The sequence below is a fragment of the Penicillium verrucosum genome (assembly GCF_028828655.1).
Source record: "Penicillium verrucosum strain IBT 35672 chromosome Unknown utg000001l_segment0_segment0, whole genome shotgun sequence".
NCBI lineage: Eukaryota > Fungi > Ascomycota > Eurotiomycetes > Eurotiales > Aspergillaceae > Penicillium > Penicillium verrucosum.
In genome coordinates, this window is record NW_026643210.1 from 1,008,372 (window position 1) to 1,033,515 (window position 25,144).

A 25,144-nucleotide genomic window follows, 5' to 3' on the forward strand; every position below is an offset into this window, starting at 1 on the left:
TCGGGGTGGTAGTGTCAACCTCGGTCCAATGCAATCAATCGAAAACTCATTGACCCTGTCCTTCTCCCTCATTCCTTAGAGCCTGCATAAGCTCGAGTAACTGTCCAAGTTGCTGATCTGTAATGAATAACAACGATTAGCAAATTGATTAAATTGGTTAACCAAGACCGAGTCCAAACAACAGTCGAGAAACATACCACTCATTTTATCCAACTTGGCCTGGTCCAGCTTATCTCCAGCCCATTGATCACCCTCCAACTTCTGCGCATATAACTGCCATTCAGTCAAGAACCCGATCTATCATTTCTAAGATTAGCGACTGCATCAACAAGCCCTTTCTCTTCCGCCATGCCTCCCGTTCTTTCCAACTCGGTATAACCACACCAACCCAGACAAGAAGAAACATACAATATGCAATGGGTTCTCCACGCTGCGGTGCGCACGGAACTCGTTCTTCACGTAAGAATCGCCCAAGACACGCATCTCGGGTTCGAGCTTGCGGTGGACGCGTAGAATGCGCCGGTAGAGCTGTAGCGGCGGGAGGAGAGCGAGAGCCTCACTAAGGCTGGACTTTGAGCCGATCGAGGCCGGCGTGGCCATGAGTAAACGCTGAGCAATGCGCATCTTGAATTGAATATGTGGGAGGTTGGTTTTAGGGAAGATTAGGAAGATTGAGGAATGACATAATTGGGGGATTTTCGACCTCGGGGAGGCAAAGGCGGCGAGGAGATCGCGCGAATCAGCGGGTCGGGATGTCTCGGGATTGAAGATTTACCTTTGGAGATTTCCTTCTTTACCATTTACTGATATTTGGGATATCGGGGATATTTGGAATATTTGATTCAAGGGTTCACATTGGGATATTGGGATATTCTAATTGAGTGGATTATAGTACTCTTTTTTCCCTGTGAAATTGTGATCGCTTCCGGATTCTGCAACATATAAATTCGAGATAACCCCCACTATCTCCAAAAAGAAAAGACTTGATATACCTCATACCCACCATGCTTCCCACACCAGATACTTCACATGTATCCTTCGACACCATCTACGAGCCATCCGAAGATTCATACCTCTTTCTAGACACATTGTCATCAGCATCCGAATCAAAATGGCTCTCTGAACGATTCCCAAAGAACCAAGAGGCATCACCACTAGTCGTCGAAGTAGGCACAGGCTCTGGCGTTGTGCTAGCCTTCACAGCCGCGCAATCTCAACAGATCTTCGGCCGACGCGATATTCTCACACTAGGCACCGATGTGAATCGCAATGCCTGCATCGCAACGCGGAAGACCGCAACAACAGCCATTCAAGCAGAGCAACAGCCGTCTCCTCAATCAATTCACATCTCGTCATTGACAGCCGATCTGTGTGCGCCTCTTCGTCCTGGCAGTGTTGATGTCCTCCTATTCAACCCACCCTATGTTCCGACTGAGGATCTACCGCGTCTGCCTTCTGCGGCGGAAAATGACCCCGCTGTTTCGGAGGCCATGTCTCGCTCTGCTAAGTTCGATAATGACTCGTACTTCTTGTCTTTGACGTATGCGGGTGGTGCGGATGGGATGGAAACTACCCATAGGCTGCTTGATGCTATTCCGGGTGTGCTGTCTGTGCGTGGTGTGGCGTATGTCTTGCTCTGCAAGCAGAATCGACCTGATCAGGTTATGGAGCGGATCCGTGGCTGGGGTGGTTGGCAGGTTGAGACGGCGGGGTCGAGTGGGATGCAGGCTGGGTGGGAGAAATTGGTTATTGTGAGGATATGGAGAAAAGATAGCTCATGATGAATACATAAATTGAATAACGATAATACCATTTGTGAATCGATCAACTAGAAATAAGGATACATGTACACTCAACAATTGTCGGCTTGGTACTTCACCAATGGTGAAAATAATTCATGCCCATTCCCATTCGACGTAGCGCTCGAAGCCAGTGGCGCCGGATCCCTCGAGGATATCAAACACCTTCTGGGGCGCGTTCTTTCCAGGTCGCATTGGCCAGTGAGCCACGATTGTGTGATTGCCCCTCATCTTCAACCCATATCTTTCCGTGATTTTGTCGAAGCCATGGGCCTTTTTGTAAAGATCAAACAATTTACTGACATTGCAGACAAAAGAGCTTGATCTCCTTCTTCTTAATTGGTCTGCATCGTTGGGATCCGTTGTCTCGGGTTCAGGGAGGTATTTCGCAACACAAGCGATGTCCTTGTCAATTGTGTCCATACTAAACATTTGCTCAATGTCGCAGATAAAGAGGACAAGGATCATGGCCTTTGGGTTCTGGATTTTCGGTTTCAGCAACGGGATATTGAGGGCGAGGGTGCTGTCAATCCCAAGCACGTCCTTTTCTGCGTTTATGTATGTCTGTATCCAATTAGTATCGTCTTAATAACACAATTGGATGGAGATTAGACGGGTAGGGGAGCTCTGGGTGGTTGGATTACCTCAATTCTGTCAAATCCTGGATGTTTTATCCTTCGAAAATATCCTGGTAGACTCAGTGTATCGACAGAAATAAGTCGAATGGCGATGCGCCGCTTCCTAAGTTGTCGACAGAAACGCAACAAAGTCTCTCGGAGGTGGATGAATAGCATACCGTACAGGTCATTCTTCGCGGGATAATTTGCAGTGTACGCTCCAGTGCATACCTCCTGGATGTCCCAGCTGCCGCGCGGATCTGCAGAGTCTGGCATAGGCCAAGAACGACCAGTAGAGAAAAACATCCTAATTGTATTAGTGGCCTTGCAAGAACAATGAGAAGTTGGAGAAACTCACGGGTTAGGAGTGTCAAATTCTTTGCGTGAGCATCCGAACGGCAACAATATTCCATCTCGGAGGAACTTCATCGTGCAGAGACGCCAATATCGAGGCTGTGCGTATAGATACCTGTGGAGTGCATCTACTCTTCCGTCTGGCAACGTGACATCTTGTCGATTGCGGGTAGCTTCTGAAGCAGAAAAACGACCAGGAAATCGAAGAGTGTATCGAAGGCGTTTCCACTCCTCTCTCAGAAGTTCTACTTGTAAGCATGATGTTTTCGTCTTCCAGGCCCATTTGAAAAACCGCTCGGGACGTTTCAGTTCAGCTTGGGAGCAGACTTCGTCAATCAACGGCAGGAGCTTGGATTGAAGTGCTGCGAGAACAGACGAGGGTATCAATGCTGAATACCACAAGTGAATCATGATAGGGGCGGCTTTCTCTGGTGGAAAATGGAAAGCCGTCAAAGCAAGGACGATATTCTGTGCGAAAACCTCAAAGCTGACGCCATTCGCCGCGATCTCACATTGTCCCGAATACGAATCTGGTAAACGAGCGACTGTTTCGACTATGTTTCGAATATCGTGTGATGCTATCATGAATTGTGTTAGTTGAACGAATCGGTTGTTGGAGTGCAGACAGTCTCTTACATGTGAGGAGAATACGCATCTTGGAGGATGCATCCTGGCCTTCATTTCCATCCAGTTTCAGCAAATCCAATGCTGGCATGCCTCCCCACCATGATATTTTGCCGGCATCTGAATTCGGTTTAACTGGATCCGCTCGGACGAAAGTTGGGTCTCGATCTTCAGTATGCCAGTCTGGCTTCCATGTACCCTTTGCTAGAGCGTTGTTACAATCCTCTTTGTGCGCAGGCCAATGTTCTTTTTGGCATTCTCTGCTGCAGTACTGTTTTGATTTTCGTTAGAATATGATATAGGGCCTTCGAGAGATCAAATTGATGGAGACTTACCACAACTAAGTAACATCGGCCACAAGCATTGTTGGCTTTGGAGGTCTTGTTGGGACATGGTGAATTTATCTCATTCGCACAGAATGTGGGATTTAGGAATTTGCCGAAGCTTGACATGATGGAAGTATGGATTCTAGCAAGATTGATGAAACTTGTGCACCGTAACTAAGTTTCGAAAAGGAGAAAGAGAAAGATCGAAGATCGAAGAGGGATGGAAGATGAAAAGAATGAAAAGACAAATAGCAGGCTCAGTAAAGAATGCCTTCGACACTGGATCACCGCCCTTAATATGCCAATGCCTTCTAGGATTGCCAGAGAGATCACCACAGCAAACAGCAAACAGCAAACACCGCCCTATCGAATAACTTTGACTTACTTCCGATCCACTCAAATGCAGCCACCAGCTAAGGTTACCTTGTGTACTGCTAAATGAGTACGGACAATGAGATCAAACCAATCACTTCGGAAAAGACATTGATTGTGCATTTAGTTTAATGTTTCCCTGTCTCTCTTTGCACAGCTTCATCTCATAAACACAGCTAGTAGTCTGGTCACTTTACAACCAACACCTTATTTTACCTCTTCTATTTCTTCTCCAAACTCTTCTCGTCCATTGTCTTGCTCCTCAACTACTCATCCCATAATGGTAACCATGACGGGGTTCCCTCTCCCATTGACGGACGAACTTTACGCTGGCCATTAGATGCCTCCCAGACTTCTGGTTATTCAATCCCCTCTACACAGGCTCCAGGTCGTTATGGGTAAATTTAGGTACTGCAGATCCTCAAAAATGTCTCCCATCAGGCTGGTCCCCAACGAGATACTATTCGCCTAGGAGGATCATTTATCCGAGCGGTTGGGCGATGGCCAAGAATTATACAAGCGCCGAGGAGACTATAGGGACATGTTGCCCTATTTATCGGCAGGCACTTGGCACTAGTCTGAACCAGTGATAGCAGGAGAATGGAATATAGGCCGATATGATGTTACTATAGACCAAGTAGCTAGACATATACTACACGAGCATCTTGTATGAAAACAACGTCGTAACCGGGGCCGAAGTTAGGCCAGTCGACTTCCAACGAAGCTCAACACCATATCTGTGTCCTAACCATCAATGCCCAATACAATAAAGCCGATATTCGTTTTTATAGTAACGATTGTGTTTGTGTGCTTATATGTCCAGTTCATATCGACCGTAGCGCCGAGACCGCAAGCCTCGATAATCCACCACTTCAGCAGTTATGACACCGACAACGACAACAGCAGCAACAACGACTCAAGTGTTAGAAGAGAACTCCTCGGGCTTTTCAACAAGTGCTAAAGCAGACACAAGTGTTTGAGTTGGACTAGGGACTATCTTGACTACCTTGTCTATTCAAGGGATTGGGTTTGTATTCTTCATGGACGAGAACGCTAAGGGAACGATGGGGGAAAGGAACCATCTGAGCATGCGGAAACTAAGAACGTTACTCCGCAGTATGCGATTCATGACTTGGACTCCAATCCTGTCTTTGAGACCAACCCCCAGACCATTGATGGGGGCCTCAAAGACAGCGTTTAGGACACGTCCACGATTGAAAGAACCAGTTGTGCCGGAAGGGCCGAGTGCGAGATCGGTGGATTTGGATGCATTGTATAATCTCATTGTAGCAGTGTAACTTGTTCAGGTGTTTGGAGTGTCACTTGGAAATGTACTTTATGATAACCCGGCGGCGAACCAATAAATCAAGTACATAATCATTGAGTGGCCTTTCGTAGAAAAACATGATAGGTGAGCTATAGTTAATACAAGATCAGGTCTTATATTGTGTTATTGTATAGTTAGTTATAACTAACTATTAATTTCCTGGTTTAGGGCTTGATTTTGCAAGTGACAGTGTATTTAGAGTATGTAGGTTCCTGAAGAGAAATATAACACTTTTAGTTAGATTGCCTAGCTTGTCAAGTACGGGAGTTATATATGTTTTATTGGTTACTCATACCTCCATGTCGGCTCTACTAGACTGCAGAGTTGTATGATATTTACACACACAAATCCTGACGCTTCAGACGTAATGATCTTAGTAACTCGCTTATTCTTCTCAATTTCGCTAAATCCTAGGCAACATATTCTGCAGGACACGAACAGACCTATAGATGTGGGTCGCCAAACCATTTTCCTAATGCGGACTACTTTTTACCTCGGGTTATTTTGTATATCGTCCTAACTATTAGTTAGTTCTTGCAATTTGGTACATACTAGATCGTTAAGAATGTAACTGGTTCCCTATCCGACTAAGTCCCCACAGCCTTCTTTCGAGAATAAACGACCTGCAACCTTTAACAATCAGTGAAATACTTTCTCCGTAGTCTCCACAGCTCATCAATGGGTCGCCACGTGCCTACGTGGTGGGGTGGAAACTGTCATATCATATTGCGAGATCATCTGATCTCAAAGCACCATGATTTCTCTTCCTTCGTCCATAGCGCCCATGAATTAATTGGATATTTCCATTTCCAACACTTTGTAGACCACTTCTAGCATGTGCAAAAATTGAAAATCTCCCAACAGAGCGTGGGATCGAGGACTGATCCGAGAACTGATCGACGATCGGAAGGCCCCTTTTTCCGCACCCCCACCCTAGTAAGACAAAATGGAACCAAACCGGAGACGTTGAACGAGAACTCCGTACGGAGTAAGAATGCTGAATATGTTATCCACTCCAACATACACGGATAGGGGCGGGAGATCTCGTAGGGGGGAGGGATGGTTGTCCTCATTGAGATCGGCGGTGTCGTGCTCTGGGCGGGGGTTAGGACTTGTGTTACATGTATACTAGCGAAGATCATGCGAAGGTAATTGTGTATGTTGTATGTTGTAGCTATAGCTAGGTGATAACTACCTATACCAGTGGAGGAATATACGTCAGCAGTATAATATTAATCCTACTTTTCTCCGAAAACTCCCAAAACGGGAGTTTCGGATATTTTAACGTTTTGATGTACACAAGAGGATTCGCACCCGGAAACCCCTGAAAAATCATATAAAACAATCTTGGCAGAACTGTATTTGAGAACCATTTAACCAGAAACAGTCTACAGAACCCTGTTGGTCCTAAAGTGCTGGATCAACAGACTCTGGTCCCTCTAGCTGGAACAGGACTACCGTAACAGCCTTATTGATCCAAATGGTTCGGGAACCTGTCCCGGTATATTGTACATATGTATTCTTTAAAATACAAAAAAAAATAAAATAAAAACATCCTCACAACATCGAAACATCTAATGATATTCCGAGGATCCATGAGCCCCCCCGGAAGGAGCGGGGGTAACGGATAAGAACGGGAGGATTGCCTCGTGGCATAACCATTTAGGAGCATTGGCTTAAAGGCTATTGCGAGGAGTATACAAGACAACTCACGTCTCAGAGTATCGTTTAGAAAAAAAAAAAAAAAAAAAAAAAAAAAAAGCACACCCCACTTCAGCGCACTTGCAGCCTTCCCCCTGTGTTCTCCACCTGAGATAGGCTTTTTTTCATGTCTTAAATCCTCGCGCTTTAGACGCAGATCACTAGAGATCACTAGAACGAAACCGGGCGATCATAAGATTCTGCAATAACTCATCTGTCCCATACCACCTACCTAATTGGGTAAGTCATAGTGTCTCGGTGTAATCTTACCTTTAATTATGTTGTAGATCTGCGCCGTTTGGATTTTGAGTTTGCGAAGTCGTTGTGGAGGAGAGGGATATATTATGTTTTTTTTTTTTTTTCAAGAGTAAGCCCTGAATATAGGTGTTTCAAGGGAAATACCAACCCGAGTAGTACGTAGATCTTAGTTGATATGCACGTCTCGGCCTAGATTGCCAATCACAAAGGCGATGTGTGAGACCGAGTCTTGGAAGAGTTCAACAGAAAAGAGGAAGGCGCTAGAACACCCCAAGAGTTACAAGACATCTAACTACACAACTAGTTAGCCTATAACTAACTAGTTGGTCATCGTAAAGCTTTGCGAGGGTGGAACATGTCCATGATGTAATGTTTTTCGATATCTGTTTCAACATTACTGTAGCCTAGATCATGTTGAGTGTCCTATCTAGACATCAAAGCCTCCCTTGGCATATACCAAATGTCTCACTCACCTGTCCTAGGATCACGCATTGGAGGTGAAGGGAGAGAAGGTGGATCTAATCACAGCCAGCTTGTATGTATGTATCTTTCTCTCGAGTGGTCTCAGTAATTTTGATAGCTAATGCTCAGCTACTTTTTCTGTCAGAGCGTTAAAACTCCGAGCATACGATATTCAGGAGCGTAGAATCAGAGTGGGGGGGAAAATTCCCCGATAATATTGCTTAATTTCTTTTTTCAATATGTCATCCCCTAGCCTGGGTAGTAGGGGAAAAAAAAAAGGAACAACAGATTGTATCCCATATGATGCAAAATCAAACCGAATTTCGAAGACCGAAACAAACGCCGGGTTGTTCTCTCAGACGAAAACAGAAAATCTAGAATCCACGTCCGCGACCACGACCGCGGGGGGACCTCCACGCCCTCCACGGCCTCGTGGTCCACCACGGCCACCACCACGACCACGGTCTGTCTCCTTGCGGGCCTTGTTCTTGGGCTTGGGTGCGTCGTCGACGAGGAGGGTATCAAGGGGCAGGCTGTCGGGGAGAATGTAATAGCGGATCGTGGAACCGCGGACGTTGATAGTGTCAAGAGAAACAGTGTCACGGCCCTTGGGAGTCATCTTGACAGCGCGGAGAGTGGTGTTCATCTGAGGAGAGACGGCCACAATGGTGCCGTGAAGAATTGTGCCTAGATGAAGGATGAAAGTTAGAGAACACAGTTCTTTCGCCTATTTCGAGGATTGGCATATTCGGGGGAGGCTAGGTTGCGGTTTGCGGGGATTGCGCGGGGGGGTTCTCACCATTCTTCAGCTCAACGGTCACTGTCTCATTGGCACATTTCATCAAAAAGCTAGAAGGATCATTAGATGTCAGCAGGAGTGGGTTTGACGAGTGCTTGGTGTGTCAAGCGGAGCTGGCCATTGCCGCGCACAATACCGCGCACAATAAAGATGAGCACTTACCGGACGAGCTTCATGGTGAATCAGTAAGCTGTAAGCTGAGGACAGTCTTAATTTTAATAAACAGTCAAGACACCAGCAGATAGCTAGAGATTGTGGGGACCAAACAAGTCGTTGATTTTGATGATGCTGTTGGGTCACAGAGTCAGAGAAGATCTGATCAGGTAAGATCAATCACGTGACCAGACTTTCACATTGTCTTGAGGTTGGAATTTCATTCTTCGTATATTCGATCTTCTATACAATCAGAAAACTTTGTGTTAGACAGGTTTAATTGAAACAATGACAATAATGATGCCACAGTATATTCACCTGTTTCGTCTTCGACATACTAGTTCTGATCGTGTGTTGCATATTCAACCAATCTTCCGCCAGTCCAAGTGTTGAAAAATATGGGGTTTCTAGACTACATAAGCAAATTGGACCTTGTGTCATTCCTGGCAGATAATAATATGACCAAAAATAGCGGGCTTTCAACGTGTATCGTACCCAGAAAGGTCTCATGGGCTTCAACGGCTTTCATGCACTCATAGTTGATATGCAGGTAAGCGGTGTGTCAACGTTGCATTGTAGTTATCTTATAGGATCGACGTGTGACCAACGGGAATGCCATGTTCATTTTCTCCTAATGTGCCTCGCTTATTGACCTGAATTTGGGCAGAGTGACATGTGCAGCGGAGCGTATCTGCAGCCCTTGCTGTCCCATCACTTCACCTCTTTCTTAATCAGTCTATTTTAGAGAAATCCCAAGAACTTACATAGCGAATGACTATGCCAAGGCTTGGTGTGTGATTGATTCCAAATCAGTGATCTCTTGTTAGTAAAATGACCAATGGCATTTTGGCAGATTTGCAATTTATACTAGCAAAATAAGATAAGAATGGGTGATTGTTTCATACAATAGTCACAGCCTTAACGTGGTATCTGAACCTACATAATACTACATGAGTATGAGCAAGGCGTAGTTAGTTAGTTACTTGATAGTACAACATTGTCAAAATAGGTGAGACTATCCGAATACCGAATATAAACAGACCCCAAATCCCGAGAGATACGGTAAAAGAAACCGAATCAATGAAAATTTAGGGTGGCATTGAAGGGGCCGTTTTTGGCCAAGTCTGTTATTACATATAAAACAGCGTTAGTTCCAAACCCAAGAAATTAAAGATCGTCGTATATCCCGGCTTTAAAAAAAAAAGGGTTCAGAATATGGCCTTATTTTCTCTTCCGTTTTCCGTACTCCGTAATCGGCCACGAGGCACAAATGATCAACCGTGCATTAGTAGTTAGTTAGTAGAAACCACATGTCTTGAATCAAACTGATACATCTGCGGATCCCCTGTGGAGTGAGCCGATCATAACCGTGCCTGAACCTAGGATGGATTTTGTTTTGTTTTGTTTTTTTTCTTTTGGCGCCCTCAATTCCGAAGTATGTTAAAGTGACAAATTCCTTAGGGCGCTAAATCAACTAAATCAGAGTCGAACATATCATGACCCTGGCAAATTACAATTTGTCTTGGCTGTGTTTCTCTGTGACAAGATCCACCATTACTTACAGCTTTGCCATTTTGATATACGACTGCCTATAATAGTCATGGACCCCAACATTCCCGGATATTCGATTCAAGACCTATTTCGTATAGTATTACAGTACCGGTGGTATGGATGTTTTCTTTCTTTTTTTTCGGAGTTAATAAAGAACCGGGATCCGGGCTTTACTACATCCCTACTAGAACTGGATTGATTATTTGGGGCTGAAATCTTAGCCTCTGCCTAGGGGCGTTTAATGCTATATCACTTACCCAGATGGGGTCATTGGTATTTTCTTTTGGGTTATTCTTTTTTTTTTCTCTTTAAAACAAAGGAAAAAGAACAAAATAATATAACTAACTATATTGGTCTCCATTCATAAGTCTAATTGTCCTAGATAGGAAAGGGTTCATAATATAAACTCTCTTTTTTTTTTCCAACGGCGCCTTTTGTGGGGGCCAAGAGTGATAGGGGGACAAGCATCGGGCCGGGGATGGTGGAACTGACAACTTCAAGTTATTGAGCAGTTTTCTTTGGCTTATTTTCCCTGTTTTATATTTCTTTTTTGAATTGCGTAAGGTCAAATCTCGGAGTATCTAGCCACGCGCTAGACTATAGGGAGAGAGAGTTGTGGCCCCCATCCGCCCCCATTTACTATAATGGGGGCTAGAAGCCAACGATCCAATGCCCAGCCCAAGATTGCCATCTCCCCTTAGGAGGATCATTACTGTACAGATGATGGCCCCAGTCGCAATCAGTTCCGAGTCCCCTTCCCGCTTATCCTCTGTTTTATCCGTTAATTGTGGGGGTCAAAAGTCCGACTCTGCTCGTGATAGTTCCCATCGGCCCACCTCATTTGAAGATCTTAGGATTTTTTTTGTTTTTTTGTTTACTTCTTTTTTTTTGCTTTTCTTGCCAGGCTACTTATGATTCAAACCGATGATCTTCTATCATAGATGTAATTGAGACGGTGAACAAGCGGGTGGACACAAGGGTACGTTTTAGTAGACCCGGCACTGATCGATGCATACCAGTGGCGCACAGAAAATCTAGAAGTTGGTGTTGGTTTCTGAACTTGTGGGCCAGTAACTCTACCCAACTGGGACCTTTTAGATCATAAAACGATTGCGGGGGTCACTAGTAAACGCCCGTTGCTGGACATGAGCTTTTAAATACTTCATCGCACCCGTTCTGTACTTCCGATTGAAATCCTCTAAAAAAAAAAGATAAAAGCTTTTGACTACATTGAGGGAATACTCGGATCGGGACACTCAAACTGTATGTTGACTTCTTTAAGTGCCGCCTTTCCCCTTATACTCTCCATTTTGGCCCCCTCCCCTACCACACAGTACTTGCAATCTCACAGGTCTGAGACCCATATAGTTCCTAATGTTTCCCGGAGGATCTGGCTCACAAGAACCATTTTCTTCCAGGGATCAATCAAATCTGCCAGTCTCAGACTCGAAATCGAACGTTGGGCTTTCGTCTCCAGTCCAGTTAGTGGAAACTTCTGACTTTTCACAAAGCGTTCTTCCTGGATCAGGCTCTCCCTGGCCCATCCAGAACATTCAGAGTTCTATTTCTGTTGTACAAAGTGGTTCGCAATCAACACAAGGATTTGCACTGCCACTTCCCTCACAACATTCAACAAATACCGGCACGAGTCAACCTCCAACTCTTCCAGGCTCGAACTATCCACTTACAGAGCCAACAGCTCAGTCTTCTATCGAGGACACAATTCCTATTAAACAAGAAATTGGATCGCAAGATCCACGGTACGTAAAACTAAATCGCCATGAGAAACGGCTCAGGTTCTGTGCTGACTAGGGCATCCCCTCAACAGCGGCCTTGGCATCTCATCATACCCCATGTCAGTAGCTTCAGACACTTATTTCGCTGGCCCAATGCAGCATAATTCCCACCGTACGAAGCTCATCCAGACATTGCTAAGAGGCGTTTACTAATACTTTCAGAATATGGGTGGACAAACCGACCTTATCAGCCTTTGCAACCACCAGGACAAATGAGCCCGCCATTTCCATCTTCACATCCGTCATACCCTTCATCGGGCTATCCGATGGGGTATCCTAGTCACTTAAATGGGCCGCTTCATGGATACCAACAGCAAGAACATCAAATACCGCCATCTTATCTCGCAGCACCCGGCAATCTTTCCCGTCATAGTCAGCCTCGAAGGTAATCTTGAAAGTTGATTGATTACCTGGCCTCGAAAAGACTGACATTTCCAATGCAGCCCACCTATCGCTCGTTCCTATCACACCCAATCTGCTTCGGGAACTCCTCAGTCAGAGCAGCATCTCATGACGTCGTATGTCGAATGAACCGCTCAAAGTGTATAAGATTGAATGATCTGTTTGCTAACATTCAGGAGCAGGCCTCCTTATATGATAAACCAACCTTCCTATTACTTCCCTGACACATCGGCTATTCCGTGAGTTAAGTCAATGAACCCGAAGAGTGTAGTATACTAACCGGAAACCAAAACTAGACCGCACCCTACCTCCATCAGCTCTCAACCACCATCGATGACTGCTCCGGATCCAATCTACTCTTCACCCGAGTCAACCGCCGGTAAAGATTCTGACCATCCAATCCGAGTACTGAGCTTGCGCCCGCGACCGCAATGCTGGGACCATGGCTGCAATGGTCGTGAGTTCTCAACCTTCAGCAATCTCCTCCGACACCAGCGAGAGAAATCAGGAGTGGTGGCCAAGGCTGAATGCCCAATATGCGGTGCGGTGTTTACGCGTACGACAGCACGCAACATCCATGTTGCGCAGGGCAAGTGTAAAAGCTCAGGCAGGGACTCATCCGCTGAGTAGGGCACATGCACAATTTTGATTTCGGTGTTACAGCGAAGGCGCTCAATTCTAGCGGGACTGGATTTTCTTAATATGCATATGTATTTTTTGGGGAGTGGAAAAAATTATTCGAAAGCACAGGCTTGATGTCTTAATAGAACTTCTCGTACATACAATTTCTTGGCATCGGATAAATAGCGGCCACGTGATGCTTCGGCCCGTGCCAATTTGTGAGTCAGTTGAACTGCACTTCATCACAGAATCAATTCAATTCTACTGCAAGAATGCCTTATGTTTCTCGAGTTTTAGAACTGCTCTATCTGTCTTCATATCTGTGCCTATTGCCAATACCTTTGTTATCAGTCTGAATTGTAAAAGTGCCCATGGCATCCATCTTCACTTATGACCCTGACCCACCTCGGGTGTCATCCCCTTGGTCGACTTCGGGGTCATCGACTCCCCAAATCAATGCATCTGGTAGTCGGGGTTTAGCTATCCGCACGCATTCCGGCACCAGTTCACTACGCGTCGACCCTGACTTGTTATCCAACTATGGAATATCTAAATTGGAACCAGAGCCCCAGGAGGGTCCCACTGAGTACAAATTGCACCTTCTGCTTCGGCCAAGACGCCCCTATCTCTCCATGTCGACTGGGCATGTAGTAGCGGGCTCGTACCATCACAACTACCGCGCCACGTCAAGCACGTCTATGTCTGCCTCTCCAGTCCTGGAACAAACCCCAAGGCCCATGCAAGCCAAGTCTAGCCAGAGTCGCCATCAACGACTACAGGGGTTGACTACCCAGCTCCTGTGGCGTTTGCAGCAATCGTCACCTTTTCACTCATCAACTACCTCTAACCTTGTGGTACCTGTTCTTCCCGAGGCAGCCCTGGAATTAGGTGTGCCCTCTAAACCCGCCCGCTTGCTTCCCGGTCTTGAAGAGAGCCAAGGTGCCTTGTATGAGATCGGTGTCGGCGATGATGGCACTTTCGTAGGCCTCACGCAAGATGAGTTGGATGAGAGTGTGACCAATCTACAGGCTATGGCTGCTAGTCTTGGTTGTAAAGTTGAGATCCTTCGTCGAGTTGTGGTTGGGAATTGTGAATGGGCTGAAGATTTGCCATCTGCAGTTGCCGACAAACACAAAACCAACACTGAGAGCCTCTGGGTCGCTGAGGCTTTGGTTAGTCCCGATCTGGACTTCTACAATATCTCTCGAATCAAATCTGAGAACAACACAAAAACCGTTGCACACCCAGAAGTTGGCGGCACGTCGGTCTCGGACGAGGATTACTCTCACACAGAGCAGATTCGCATTTCTCTCGCAGGACCAAGCACCGCAGGAAAGACTTCTTTGCTGGGTACATTGACTTCGTCTGCGCTTGACAATGGAAGGGGAAAAAGTAGGTTGAGTCTGCTCAAGCATCGGCATGAAATCACATCGGGCATCACCAGTTCGGTTGCCCAGGAACTGATTGGGTACACGGATGAGGTGCCACCGACGGTGATCAACTACGCTTCCGGTAATGTTGCCGGCTGGGATGATATCCATGCCGCGTCGAAGGGAGGTCGTTTGGCTTTTGTGTCCGATCTACCCGGCTCTGTTCGATATTTGAAATCTACCCTGCGAGGACTTGTCAGCTGGGCTCCACATTATGTGATGCTTTGCATTCCAGCTAATTGTGATGCTGAGACACCCAGCGAACCAGCAGGAACCGAACAATCAGAAATTGATACGTGTTTGTCATACCTAGAGCTTTGCCTGAAGCTAGAGGTTCCTGTGTTGATTGTCATTACCAAATTGGACGTTGCTTCCCGCAGCGGACTACGGGACAATCTTGGAAGAGTTCTATCTGCGCTTAAAACGGCTGGACGACTACCTGCAATGCTACCTGCATCGCCTGCAGGCGACAAACCACTTGACCTTCAGCAAGTCAGCACGTTGGACAACACTCAAGTACAGAAAGTGTGCGCGGCAAGTGATGGGAAATGGGGACACACCGTACCTATCATGCTTACCAGTTCTGTGGATGGCTCTGGCATTGGAAAAGTCCATGCCTTCCTCCGATCTCTTCCCATTCCCACGCGACCCCCTCAAAGAACTCTTCGCATCCCTAAAGGCCTGCCAATACTCTCTCACGGCTCCGCCAATATCTTCGATGTGGATGAAGTGTTCGCAATCCCCCCCTCCAAAGTCTATTCACTAGACTCGGAGAAAGGGGGGCAAGAAAACCGCGGCATGGTTCTCTGCGGCCTAGTCCGTCGCGGGAATATTTCGATCGGCGACGAAATGGTCATTGGCCCCATCTTAGTGGACGTTCCAACCGACCAAGTCAACGAGCCCCAACCACCGGGAGGGTCACTGTCCCGCAGTGGGCCCGGCCCGTCGGGAGATTACCCGACATCCTTCCCGCAGAGCTCATTGTCCGGCAAGGATTCACAAGCACGATGGCAACGTATCCGCGTCGTCAGCGTAAGAGACCTTCGACTTCCCGTCCGGCGTCTAATCAGAGACCAAGTCGGAACAATTGGAATCGAACCGATCGGCGTTGCAGAGGATGGCCGTCTACCGCGTTTCGGCCGGATCCGAAAGGGCATGATTCTCTCAAACCTCCACGCCCCACTCTCGTCCTCGAATCGGACCTCGTCTGCCTCCTCGTTGTTAGCACTACCCTTCCACACAGGCTTTACCGCCACCTTCCGATCAACCGAGTTCTCCGCTCCAAATTCTCCTCCACTGTTGCTTGGAGGTAATGCTATTGCATATATCGCCAATATCCGAGCTACTGTCCGTGTCGTTTGCATGGCGTTAACCGGCTCTGGCGAGGAACTATCATCCGAACCGCCTTCTCCGACAGAACCTGAATTCTTCAGCTTCGACGGCGATCCTCAGCCTCCTAATGAGAAATCAAACAGAAATCCTACAACAGACGATACCGTGGACGGCGCAGGCGATGCAGTTCGTCGTCGTCCCTCGGCGACAGATATCAGCAAAGTAGTGTCTGGCGTTTCGTCTGCCTCTATTGTCGGACCTGCTTCTTCAGCTGAAGCCCTGAAAGAGGACGTCAAGATTACTTTTGCACTGGTGTCGTCTGTTGAATGGGTGGAACTCGGGTCTCAGGTTCTTGTTATGCCTGGTGTCTCCATGGTGTCTGCCACGTCTCAATCCGGGCCCACTATAGCATCTGCGCCTGGCTCTAGCTCTGCTTCTGGGACGGCGTCCATGTCAGGGTTGGAAGGGTTTGTGGGGACTGTCTGTGAGGTTGTTCCTGGGAGAGTTCCAGTTGCAGAGTAGACTCAAGTCTTGCAGATATCTCACGACAGTTGATGACATACTTATTTTCTATTATTTGTGAGCGTCTTTATTGGGCTCTTTTACCAGTCATCTAGATACCTGATTTCAGTATTCATAGCGTGTTCATTTATTTTTGTTTTACTCTCATATCTGTCAATATCCGGACTGAGCTCTCACTAGCTGTCAAAATAAGACATATTTACAGAAGAACCAATGGCTGAAGGGTGCAATATCATTGTCCTAAGAAAGTGTCGTCGTAGCAATTGACTAGGTTGCTATGGATTGTCTCGTATTCTTGACTTAAGCGCACCGACCCGCCCGAAAGCAAGACACAAGGCAAATAGGTTGGCAGCAACGCAAACGGTCCAACTTCATGGCAAGCGGAGCTCGCGGAAAGCTGGTCCACGGCATATATTTTTTTCATAAGGCAGGCCATCCCAGTCAAGAACGCGCAGTGTCCCGTCAGATCCGCTTTCGAATCATCTCTATCCCATTGCAATGTCGCTTTTTTTTCTCTCGCTTGGGTATTTCCATCAACTTTGTTCATCGAGGGCCACCAAGACGCTCGACCCGACGCCAGACCTATCCACAGTTTCATTGGAGGACTGGGTTTCCGGTATTTGCGTGATTCGGCACATTATCCACCTTTGCGCTGGTCGTTAGGGACACTGGGGTGGCGGGAAAAAGTGCTGGTTGAGCCGATGGTAGCACTGGCATTGCGAAGCTCAATCTTCTTGCGCTCCATCTCGAGCTAGATTTCACAATGTTAACTCCATTTCGTTAGGACTCATAATTAGACAACTTACCACCTTGCGGACTCGAGCAAGAGCAGCCGTATCACCCTCCACGATCGAACGGCAATCATCAACGCGGTAGGGAGCAGCAATTGTCACAGCATCGGCGACGATAATGCTATGGCCGTTCCATCGCGCGGGCATAGTGCGACTGAAAGCATCAAACAGATCCTGGGCCTGAGTAGTCACGCCCTTACCACGACGCGCCTCGCGGTCAAGCGCTTCACCGATGGCCTTTGACTCGCGGGCCCTGAGGGCACGGGTGTCGAGTGCCTGAATTGTGGGTTGTGCGTCTGTGAACGAGGACGAGCTGGAGTTCGAGGGCGGGGCGAGGGCGAGGAGCTGGAAGTTCTGGATGCGCGAGATGGGGATCACATGGTAGTCGCCGCTCTGCGCCTGTTTGGCGTCACCGGGGTTGGGTGCGGGGGCCGTGTTGATGGCGACGAGGTTGGTGATCGGGCATGCTGTGAAGAGCGTACCTTCGAAAGTCGACGAGATTGGCTGCGCGGTCGTGATACGAACGCTAAAATTCACGATAACGGAATAGGTCAGCACCTGCGACTATGTGTACACCTTCGTTGACAGATAAGACTCACCGGGCACCGATCGCCCCGCTCAGTGCTGCCTCCAAGGGCACTATGGGTGCCGCCATCCCGGGGCCTGCTGCGTTACCAGATTGTTTCTGCGCAGAGCCCTTTACTGAAGCCTGACGCTTGTTCTCCGCCATAGACCTATAGCTGTGGCCTCCAGGTATGAGCTGCTCAGCGACCACGATAGGCTGTTCCCCTCCAGATCAAGGAGAGTCCCGTTGACTATGTGTAGCGCAGTAGTCGAGTCCTATACGACGGTGTCAGGACATTGGAAGCAGATCAGCACAAGTTGAGGTCGGCTTGCCCTGCAAGGAGCTATTGCAACCCGGATTGTTTGGTCGAGGGTGGGCTGGACGGTGCTGTCAGTCGGGTCCTCTATCGAGAAACGAGCGTGGCTCAGTTGGAGCAGGCAAACTGGCACAACCCCAAAAAAAGAGAACAGAAAACAAGCACCACACCCAAACCAGGAATTTATGGAGGAACAATGGGCTCGAGGGCTTGCGATTAGATGGCAGGGTCGACGTTGCACGGATACCCTTTTGGGTTTAGTGTTAACATTCGATTACTTCATCGTCGCCTGAGGCAACGATATATATAAAACAACAATCACGACATCTTCTACAACATCACTAGTTAGTTAGTGATTCTATCGTCAATACAATGTTGAAACAAATATCTCACACTATGGAACCCCTTGGAAATACCAGATTCACTATACACCATTGAATAGTATGTACATCGTAGGTCAATAGAAAGAACGACAAGCTTTAAAATTTCAAGGTTATTCCTTGAGACATATTGTACTTAGGTATGTATTATCCCTCGAGTTCAAAGAAATTAAGAAATAAATATCCTACAAAAACATATACCAAGTATCTGGGGGTGGTTAGGTTAAACATGTAGGGAAGGTACCCACTGTGGTCGACCTAGGTACTGCACATGCTTCTTCTTAATCTCATTGACTAGCCACGAGATCACGGAACGGAAGATCTCGTATCCGAGATAACTTCGCGGAAGGCAGGGGTGTTTTTTTTGCGTTTTTTTAGCATCACATCTGCTCGTAAGAGACAAGACAGAATCGTACTTTCTACTACAGCTATGTTTAGGCGCCCGAGACAGACTGAGCCTGGCAGGCTCTCTATGAGACTTGTCAAAACACTTCAACCTCTCGCTGTGATTCCTTGGGGAGCGCTCGCCATGTGGTATCTAGGGGTCCCTATTGCCGTTGGGGTAAATTATACCTTGAATAGTAAATCTGAACCGTCTTTTTTTTCCTACTAACGATATTCCTATCACTGTAGGCCCCCATGGTTGTGGTACAAGACGATGACTACGCAGACGCTATTGAAAGGCTTGAGAGCGCAGGATTCGGCCGAAGTGTCCCAAAACGCGGCCCTCCTCCCGAAATTATAGAAGACCATCCAAACCCACAGCAGGTTTTGGAAGAAATAAATGCTGGCTACAAACGCTTGGACCGGTCTTGTGCAGTATTTGATTATCCGCAGGGTGATCTAGCAGAAAAGGCCTTGCAGGTATACGTGATTCCGAACTCCTTTGCGCATATTTTCCAAGAAGATATACCCCGCTCTTTGACTAGAATAAAAGATACAGCGCGGTTTCAAAGTTACGGCAGTCTGTACTATCCACTAGAACAGGCACTAGTGGAAAGCTTTGTTAGGGCTGCAATTGACGAAGAAGCAGACGCTGGTTTTTCTGCGTGGGGCGAATCACTGAGGTCTTGGGTATCTCTGATGACAGGTTACCTAGAGGTTGACAACGATGTCCTCGATCTATGTCCGGATAAACAAGCAGTGGACTGGTATAGTCATAACTTCGGTCGAATTCATGAGGCCAATTTCGGTCCCATTGACCGACGCATTTCAAAACGTCTAGGCTCAGGAAAAGAGATGCCAATAGATATGAGGGGTAATCCTCTTTGATAATGGCCCACATTCAGCTATAACTACGTGGTGTGTTCCTACTAGGGAAACAATTTAATACAGCAATGCATATCATCTACCAGTGCCACATATATACCCAAACTACATTCATCAAGGTTCGGTCAAATCCGTAAAAATGTGTCTCTTCAGTGTACTTCGTAGCACATTTTAGTAATATCGGCATTCCAGTCCTCTTTGATGACGAGAGTTGAAGTGAATTGGACCTAACTAGTTACTGTATATCCACCAACTAATTGGATACTTTGATGAGGAAAAAAAGGGTTGGCAGAAAAAAAAGGCTACCCGCAGGCGGTCAATTGAGTCGGTTCATTGTATTAATTTGAAACATTTTAAGAATCAAAATAATTGTTGTTTATCGGTAAGATGGCCGAGTTGGTCTAAGGCGCCAGGTTAGTTACCATTTGTTCTTCTGTAATTAGAATTTCCACTAATCATATCACAGACTTAAGTATCACTTCCAGTGTGCTTTCTGGTCTCGAAAGAGGCGTGGGTTCGAAACCCGCTCTTACCATGATATCTTTTTTTTTAAACCCTAACCCCTTACAGATTAGGCATCGAGAATTCATTTTCTTTGTGGCTCTACGGCGGTTGTCTATGAGACAATATATTCTACTTTCGGTCTTTGAGAAATTCCAACCTTGGATTCTTATGCGCTGCTGCATTGCTCCATTCACGTATGATATCGCGAGGGTGATACCACTAGTCAAATTGAATCGATATATACTTTGATCCCAGCTTCTCGCCTTTGATCCACATTGAAATCTCTGTAGAGGCACCGGATGGCACCATCTCAAGTGTGTAGTTGAGTTTCCTGAATCTTCGACCACCGGGGGCTTCATGTACTTTCCAGGCACTGTCTCCAAGGTGCCCAAGCTTGAACCCAATGGTAGAATGCCGCGTCACAAGGTCAGTCTTGTACTTAGGCGGGTGTTCACTCTCACACTGAAGAATCGTGAAATCTAAGTGAGATGGTAGGTGGGCATCCATGCTCGATGATTTGTATAACTTCTTCCTGATAGGACGATCTGTTTCAACCTCTTTCCCCTGCCCAAATTCATTAGAATGATGGTCACCAAAATGAGAATATAGTATGTGGCATAGCATACCTTTTCAATATACCAATGCATCACATTATACACTTTGTAACAGCCCTCAATCTCATGGAAAACCCTAGTCTCTTTGCGATGAACTCCCTTCTGATATTTCGAGGACTTCCGGATACCCAGAGATGTTCTGGAGATAGTTGAAAGGATACGAGGAGCGTTCGGTATATGATCGTCGATTGGAGCAGTTATAAGACCTTTGAGAATGGCCCCGCGGCAGATAGCAGAACGCCTTCCCAGAAAGATTTTAGATAAGTATACTGTAGCAACATCCACCACAACAAGATGACTTACACTTGGTCCTTGTCTTTAGAGCGACAAATAACGATGCCTTGACTGCCATATTTGGCATCAAGGGATTCGGATAGATATTCGTTACAGCCGAGGCCTCCGACAAGAACAATCCCCTTGGTATAATGAGTATTTCAAGCCTTGCAGAAACGAGACATTGCTTACCGTCACACTGAGGCCGTTGTCTTGGGCTTTGGCTATTTGCGTGCCTACTAGTTTAAGAAGCCCAGGAGTAGCTCTAGCGTCAAAAACCTCCCTAATATCAGAGCTGAATCTGAAGTTAGTGGAAGGTAAGTAAGTAGTGGGTTGATTGAAATAAACTTTCCTTGAGAAGTGTATAATGCCTCTCTTGATGTGAGGCATGCGGGATGTATCTTCCAAGTCTGCACCCGATAATGGACCATTCTCAATGGATAGTAGCCATTTAGCGCTAGGGTCTTTTAGACAGAATCGCCACTTAATGTCGACTTCCCATTCATCTTCCAGGATGGCGTTTCGGTGTGCTTCACTAAATTGAGACCATTTGAGACCAATACGCCTTGAGCATTTTGTTATGAAATCTTCATCAATGAATATACCACCACAAAGAGCGCCTATACGTTGTAAGTATATTAACTTTCCCTATGTTAGAATGAGTGGAGAATAGCATTGGCTCACCATCGCCTTCGACAGCCTCGGCTAACTTGAGAGGCTGAGTGCCCTTAACTTTGTAGGTGATCACATCCTATTAAAACCGTCAAAATATTAGTTGGCACCGTGTTAAATATCATTGTTCCTGCTATAGAACTAAAGGCCACTTACCACGGTGCCACCCCCGGCATCGCAAATTACGTACACGTCGCCTGGTTTAATGGCGGTACCATATTCAAGCAGTGCTGTCAATCCGGCTGCCTCGGGCTCGGGTGCAAGGACCAAGGTTGTCTCGCCGGCACTGCGACGGTCGAGAATCCCGGCCCTTTTGGCGGCTTCTTGCATTGCAGTACGTGCATAATCCTTCCAGATAGCGGGCACGGTAAGAACCACATGGAACTGCAGAGACTCAATCAGGTAATCTGCGTGGCCCTTGCGAATCATCTTGAGGGTATGTTTCCAAAGTGCGCGGAGATAGTCCGCAATGCAATCCTCCGGAGTTTTCCCCAAATCGAGTAGTAGCTTTCTAGCTTTGACAATCTGGTCTGAGTCCCGAAGATCTTTCCACATATCCTCCTTCTTTAGCAAAAGGAGCTTGAACCATTGTAGCACTTGTTCGGTGTTGTCAACTTGGAAACCCCCATAAAGGCTCCTTATCCCCGTTCTCGTAGCTTAGCCGAGTTGGAACCTTTGCTTCGGCTTTACGGGTCCCAGGCCAATCGGTGATAACGTTGATATCTTCCTTGTTGAAGCGGGCGACGGTTACCCACGATACACCGGAAAACCTATCAACCGATTATCAACATCGCAACACCCAGCTGAGGTTTGCATGTGGGACCCACGTTGTTCCAAAATCAATACCAATGATCAAGGATTTGTGCATAGCCGCCTGTCTGTCCTTGGTTATCCAACCGAGGTACTTTTCCCTCTTGGAAGTAGACACCTCGGAGGATTTCTTCATGTATTTCCCCCGATTCTCGACATTTTGGCGGGCCAACGTTGGTAACCTCAATTTCACGGCAGGTATAAGATGGCAAAAGCATCCAGAGGCACGATATAAACCCTGGACCAGGGTTTATATCGTGCCTGCTGGTGCGGGTGTACCGAGTTAATAATCAATCGCCCACTATTCTCGGCCACCTCAGCCATTTCACCCAAACCCTGCATGCTGTCTAGTGATATCAAGAAGTCCGTGGAAATACCGCTGCATGAAGTCACATGCAGCACCTGCGCATGTCGTTTCGCTTATGGTTGTATTCTTAAGCCAATGTTTCTGAACTGCCACCGTCAATATTATCCCTCCGTTGGAAAGGCTCGTGATGCAAAGCTGACTGCAGGTAATTTAATTTTTTTGCTTCTTTTTTGAAGTGCCTTGGCCGCTGCCACGTCGTGCGGCTGAATTTACACGGATCACGTCGCCCATGACAGCCCAACTTTACCTCAACCACTTTGTATGCAAATTACTAGCGCTATGCTACTGCAGACGGCATGCAGGACGAGTTATCCTGTTTTAATACGCAGCAACGTCAGATTGAGAGCCTCGACCCCAGCTTAAACTCGGAAAAACTAGCATCAACGCCAACATAACAAAAACTGCCTCTCCCCTGGTGGTTGATTCCAAAGAAAAAAATATTCAGGTGCACGTTTCACCTACTTGAAATTCTTTATCCATTTCGGTGTCGGCGCAAAACATCACGATCACAATGCAGGAACCAGAAGTTATAGAGCGGTGCCCCAGTCTCTCCCCAAGACCAGACACAAGGGATGCCGATCAGAACCTCCATGTTAATGCAATTAGCGGAAGCACCCGCGGCAGTCCAGCACTCTTGCCCAACTCGAGTCCCTTAAGGAAGTCGCCGCAAATAAATCCAGACTCACGGGACCACGGAAGCCGGGTTGGGACTCCACTGCTCAGTCCCCCCGACCATACCAATGAGGTCGAGGATTGGCACCAGAAATACCACCAGCAAATGCGCGAGCTGCTGACCGAGCGTGAGAAAGTGAATCGCCTCGAGGCTGCCGAACGGACCTTCTCTTCCGCAGCAATCGCCTGGAACGCGAGATGCTTAGAGTCCGAAGAGGAATTGACAAAGGAGAGAGAGGCGCATAATCAAACACGTCTTAAGCTGCAGAAACGGCAGCAAGATGTCGAAAAGTTCATTGGCTTGCTGAATGATGCCAACGAGGAACTGGGAAGCGCAATAAACCCTAACCAGGTTCGCCATCAGCTTGAAGATGTAGCAATCACTTCACGAACCAAACGTCTGCGGTCGAGCATCCGCACCTTTGCTGAACAGTTTGGCGAGATACACGCAAGTGATCATCCCAATCCACAAACTTCATATTCTTTGTTCAAAAAATACCTTTCTGTGTCCGAGGATGCCCTGGCCTCCTACATAGAATCTCCTTCAGCTCGTCCGAAAATTCTCCGTCCTTTTATATGGACCTTTTTATGCGAGGAGGTGTTTAACGGATTCTTCTGGGCGCCTCCAGATATAAGGAGTGCACTAAGAACCCTCCGTAATTTGATAGGTATTTCCTCCCCGAGCCCTCCTATAATCCTATAGCTAACAATCTACCTAGAACCATCGGAGGAGGCTTTATTGGACGAAGAAACAGAAGTAGAACGAAAGCAAATCATGTGGAGGGCTGATACAACCAACATGGTTCTTGAGAGATTGAACGAGAATACGCACGAGATCCGTGACAGCCGTGACAGCCAGCAAGATTTTGTTTCGGCTAAGGCACACAAGCTAGCTGGATTACTAGAGCCCATTGTCTGTCGTGATAAGCGGGCTCTCTATGCTCCACTGGTGAAGCTTTTGAACGAAAGTTTGGAACTCGACCTAGTGTTGAGCCAGCAAGTGGCGATGTGGAGTTGGGAGTTCCCTAAGAGACTGCCCTGCCAGTTTGACAAGGAGATGCACATGACAATTCACAGAAGACAGCACGGGCAGATATATGAGATAAAGCTAGTCCTGGCTCCTGCCCTTATGAAACGAGGCAAGTCTTCAGGAGATGACTTCCTTGACCAACATGCGCATGTCAAGATGGAGGTGGAAATCGACACCCCTCGCCAGGAAAGCAGCAGCCCTCGGGGTTGGAGGAAAATGGCCGACAAATTGCTGCCAAAGTCATAGGCAGTATCGGCACCTGATCTGCAGTTTGTATTGTCCATAGCTTGGACTTATCCTAGAACCAGTTACCATAGTTTTTCGATCTCTTTATCCAGTCTTCCTGCTTCATTGACAGTATTTCTCAGAATTTCGTACCATTGTATTTCTGTCCGGATCATTTATACTTCTGAGAGATCCGAGATCCAAAGCCCT

At 46.9% G+C, this 25,144-nt stretch overlaps 10 protein-coding genes across 10 annotated transcripts; 5 read left to right on the forward strand and 5 right to left on the reverse strand.

Moving 5' to 3' along the window:
• Positions 1-46: 46 nt before the first annotated feature.
• N7516_000378 (succinate dehydrogenase assembly factor 3) lies at positions 47-624 on the reverse strand (the record flags this gene model as incomplete). The annotated part of the gene is made up of 3 exons (XM_057213100.1): positions 47-117; positions 198-297; positions 409-624. 3 exons carry the CDS (start codon positions 622-624, stop codon positions 47-49), a joined length of 387 nt encoding a protein of 128 aa, XP_057074983.1.
• Positions 625-1,004: 380 nt separating this feature from the next.
• Positions 1,005-1,781, forward strand: N7516_000379 (S-adenosylmethionine-dependent methyltransferase; the record flags this gene model as incomplete). Its single annotated transcript, XM_057213101.1, has 1 exon — positions 1,005-1,781. The coding sequence occupies one exon, from the start codon at positions 1,005-1,007 to the stop codon at positions 1,779-1,781; it is 777 nt and encodes a 258-aa protein (XP_057074984.1).
• A 114-nt stretch (positions 1,782-1,895) lies between these two features.
• Positions 1,896-3,846, reverse strand: N7516_000380 (DUF4470 domain-containing protein; the record flags this gene model as incomplete). Its single annotated transcript, XM_057213102.1, has 5 exons — positions 1,896-2,363; positions 2,444-2,723; positions 2,775-3,348; positions 3,407-3,598; positions 3,810-3,846. 5 exons carry the CDS (start codon positions 3,844-3,846, stop codon positions 1,896-1,898), a joined length of 1,551 nt encoding a protein of 516 aa, XP_057074985.1.
• A 4,349-nt stretch (positions 3,847-8,195) lies between these two features.
• N7516_000381 (mRNA splicing protein SMD1) lies at positions 8,196-8,815 on the reverse strand (the record flags this gene model as incomplete). Its single annotated transcript, XM_057213103.1, has 3 exons — positions 8,196-8,527; positions 8,640-8,689; positions 8,802-8,815. The coding sequence occupies 3 exons, from the start codon at positions 8,813-8,815 to the stop codon at positions 8,196-8,198; spliced, it is 396 nt and encodes a 131-aa protein (XP_057074986.1).
• A 2,902-nt stretch (positions 8,816-11,717) lies between these two features.
• Positions 11,718-13,171, forward strand: N7516_000382 (uncharacterized protein; the record flags this gene model as incomplete). The annotated part of the gene is made up of 6 exons (XM_057213104.1): positions 11,718-12,103; positions 12,172-12,251; positions 12,302-12,524; positions 12,583-12,657; positions 12,724-12,780; positions 12,838-13,171. The coding sequence occupies 6 exons, from the start codon at positions 11,718-11,720 to the stop codon at positions 13,169-13,171; spliced, it is 1,155 nt and encodes a 384-aa protein (XP_057074987.1).
• A 362-nt stretch (positions 13,172-13,533) lies between these two features.
• N7516_000383 (uncharacterized protein) lies at positions 13,534-16,446 on the forward strand (the record flags this gene model as incomplete). Its single annotated transcript, XM_057213105.1, has 1 exon — positions 13,534-16,446. The coding sequence occupies one exon, from the start codon at positions 13,534-13,536 to the stop codon at positions 16,444-16,446; it is 2,913 nt and encodes a 970-aa protein (XP_057074988.1).
• A 637-nt stretch (positions 16,447-17,083) lies between these two features.
• Positions 17,084-17,967, reverse strand: N7516_000384 (anticodon-binding domain-containing protein; the record flags this gene model as incomplete). The annotated part of the gene is made up of 3 exons (XM_057213106.1): positions 17,084-17,197; positions 17,253-17,763; positions 17,837-17,967. 3 exons carry the CDS (start codon positions 17,965-17,967, stop codon positions 17,084-17,086), a joined length of 756 nt encoding a protein of 251 aa, XP_057074989.1.
• A 961-nt stretch (positions 17,968-18,928) lies between these two features.
• N7516_000385 (uncharacterized protein) lies at positions 18,929-19,770 on the forward strand (the record flags this gene model as incomplete). Its single annotated transcript, XM_057213107.1, has 2 exons — positions 18,929-19,060; positions 19,132-19,770. The coding sequence occupies 2 exons, from the start codon at positions 18,929-18,931 to the stop codon at positions 19,768-19,770; spliced, it is 771 nt and encodes a 256-aa protein (XP_057074990.1).
• Positions 19,771-20,490: 720 nt separating this feature from the next.
• Positions 20,491-22,776, reverse strand: N7516_000386 (Hsp70 family protein; the record flags this gene model as incomplete). Its single annotated transcript, XM_057213108.1, has 8 exons — positions 20,491-20,835; positions 20,898-21,126; positions 21,189-21,301; positions 21,351-21,778; positions 21,843-21,909; positions 21,987-22,409; positions 22,504-22,600; positions 22,658-22,776. The coding sequence occupies 8 exons, from the start codon at positions 22,774-22,776 to the stop codon at positions 20,491-20,493; spliced, it is 1,821 nt and encodes a 606-aa protein (XP_057074991.1).
• Positions 22,777-23,518: 742 nt separating this feature from the next.
• Positions 23,519-24,955, forward strand: N7516_000387 (uncharacterized protein; the record flags this gene model as incomplete). Its single annotated transcript, XM_057213109.1, has 2 exons — positions 23,519-24,347; positions 24,399-24,955. The coding sequence occupies 2 exons, from the start codon at positions 23,519-23,521 to the stop codon at positions 24,953-24,955; spliced, it is 1,386 nt and encodes a 461-aa protein (XP_057074992.1).
• Positions 24,956-25,144: the final 189 nt, after the last annotated feature.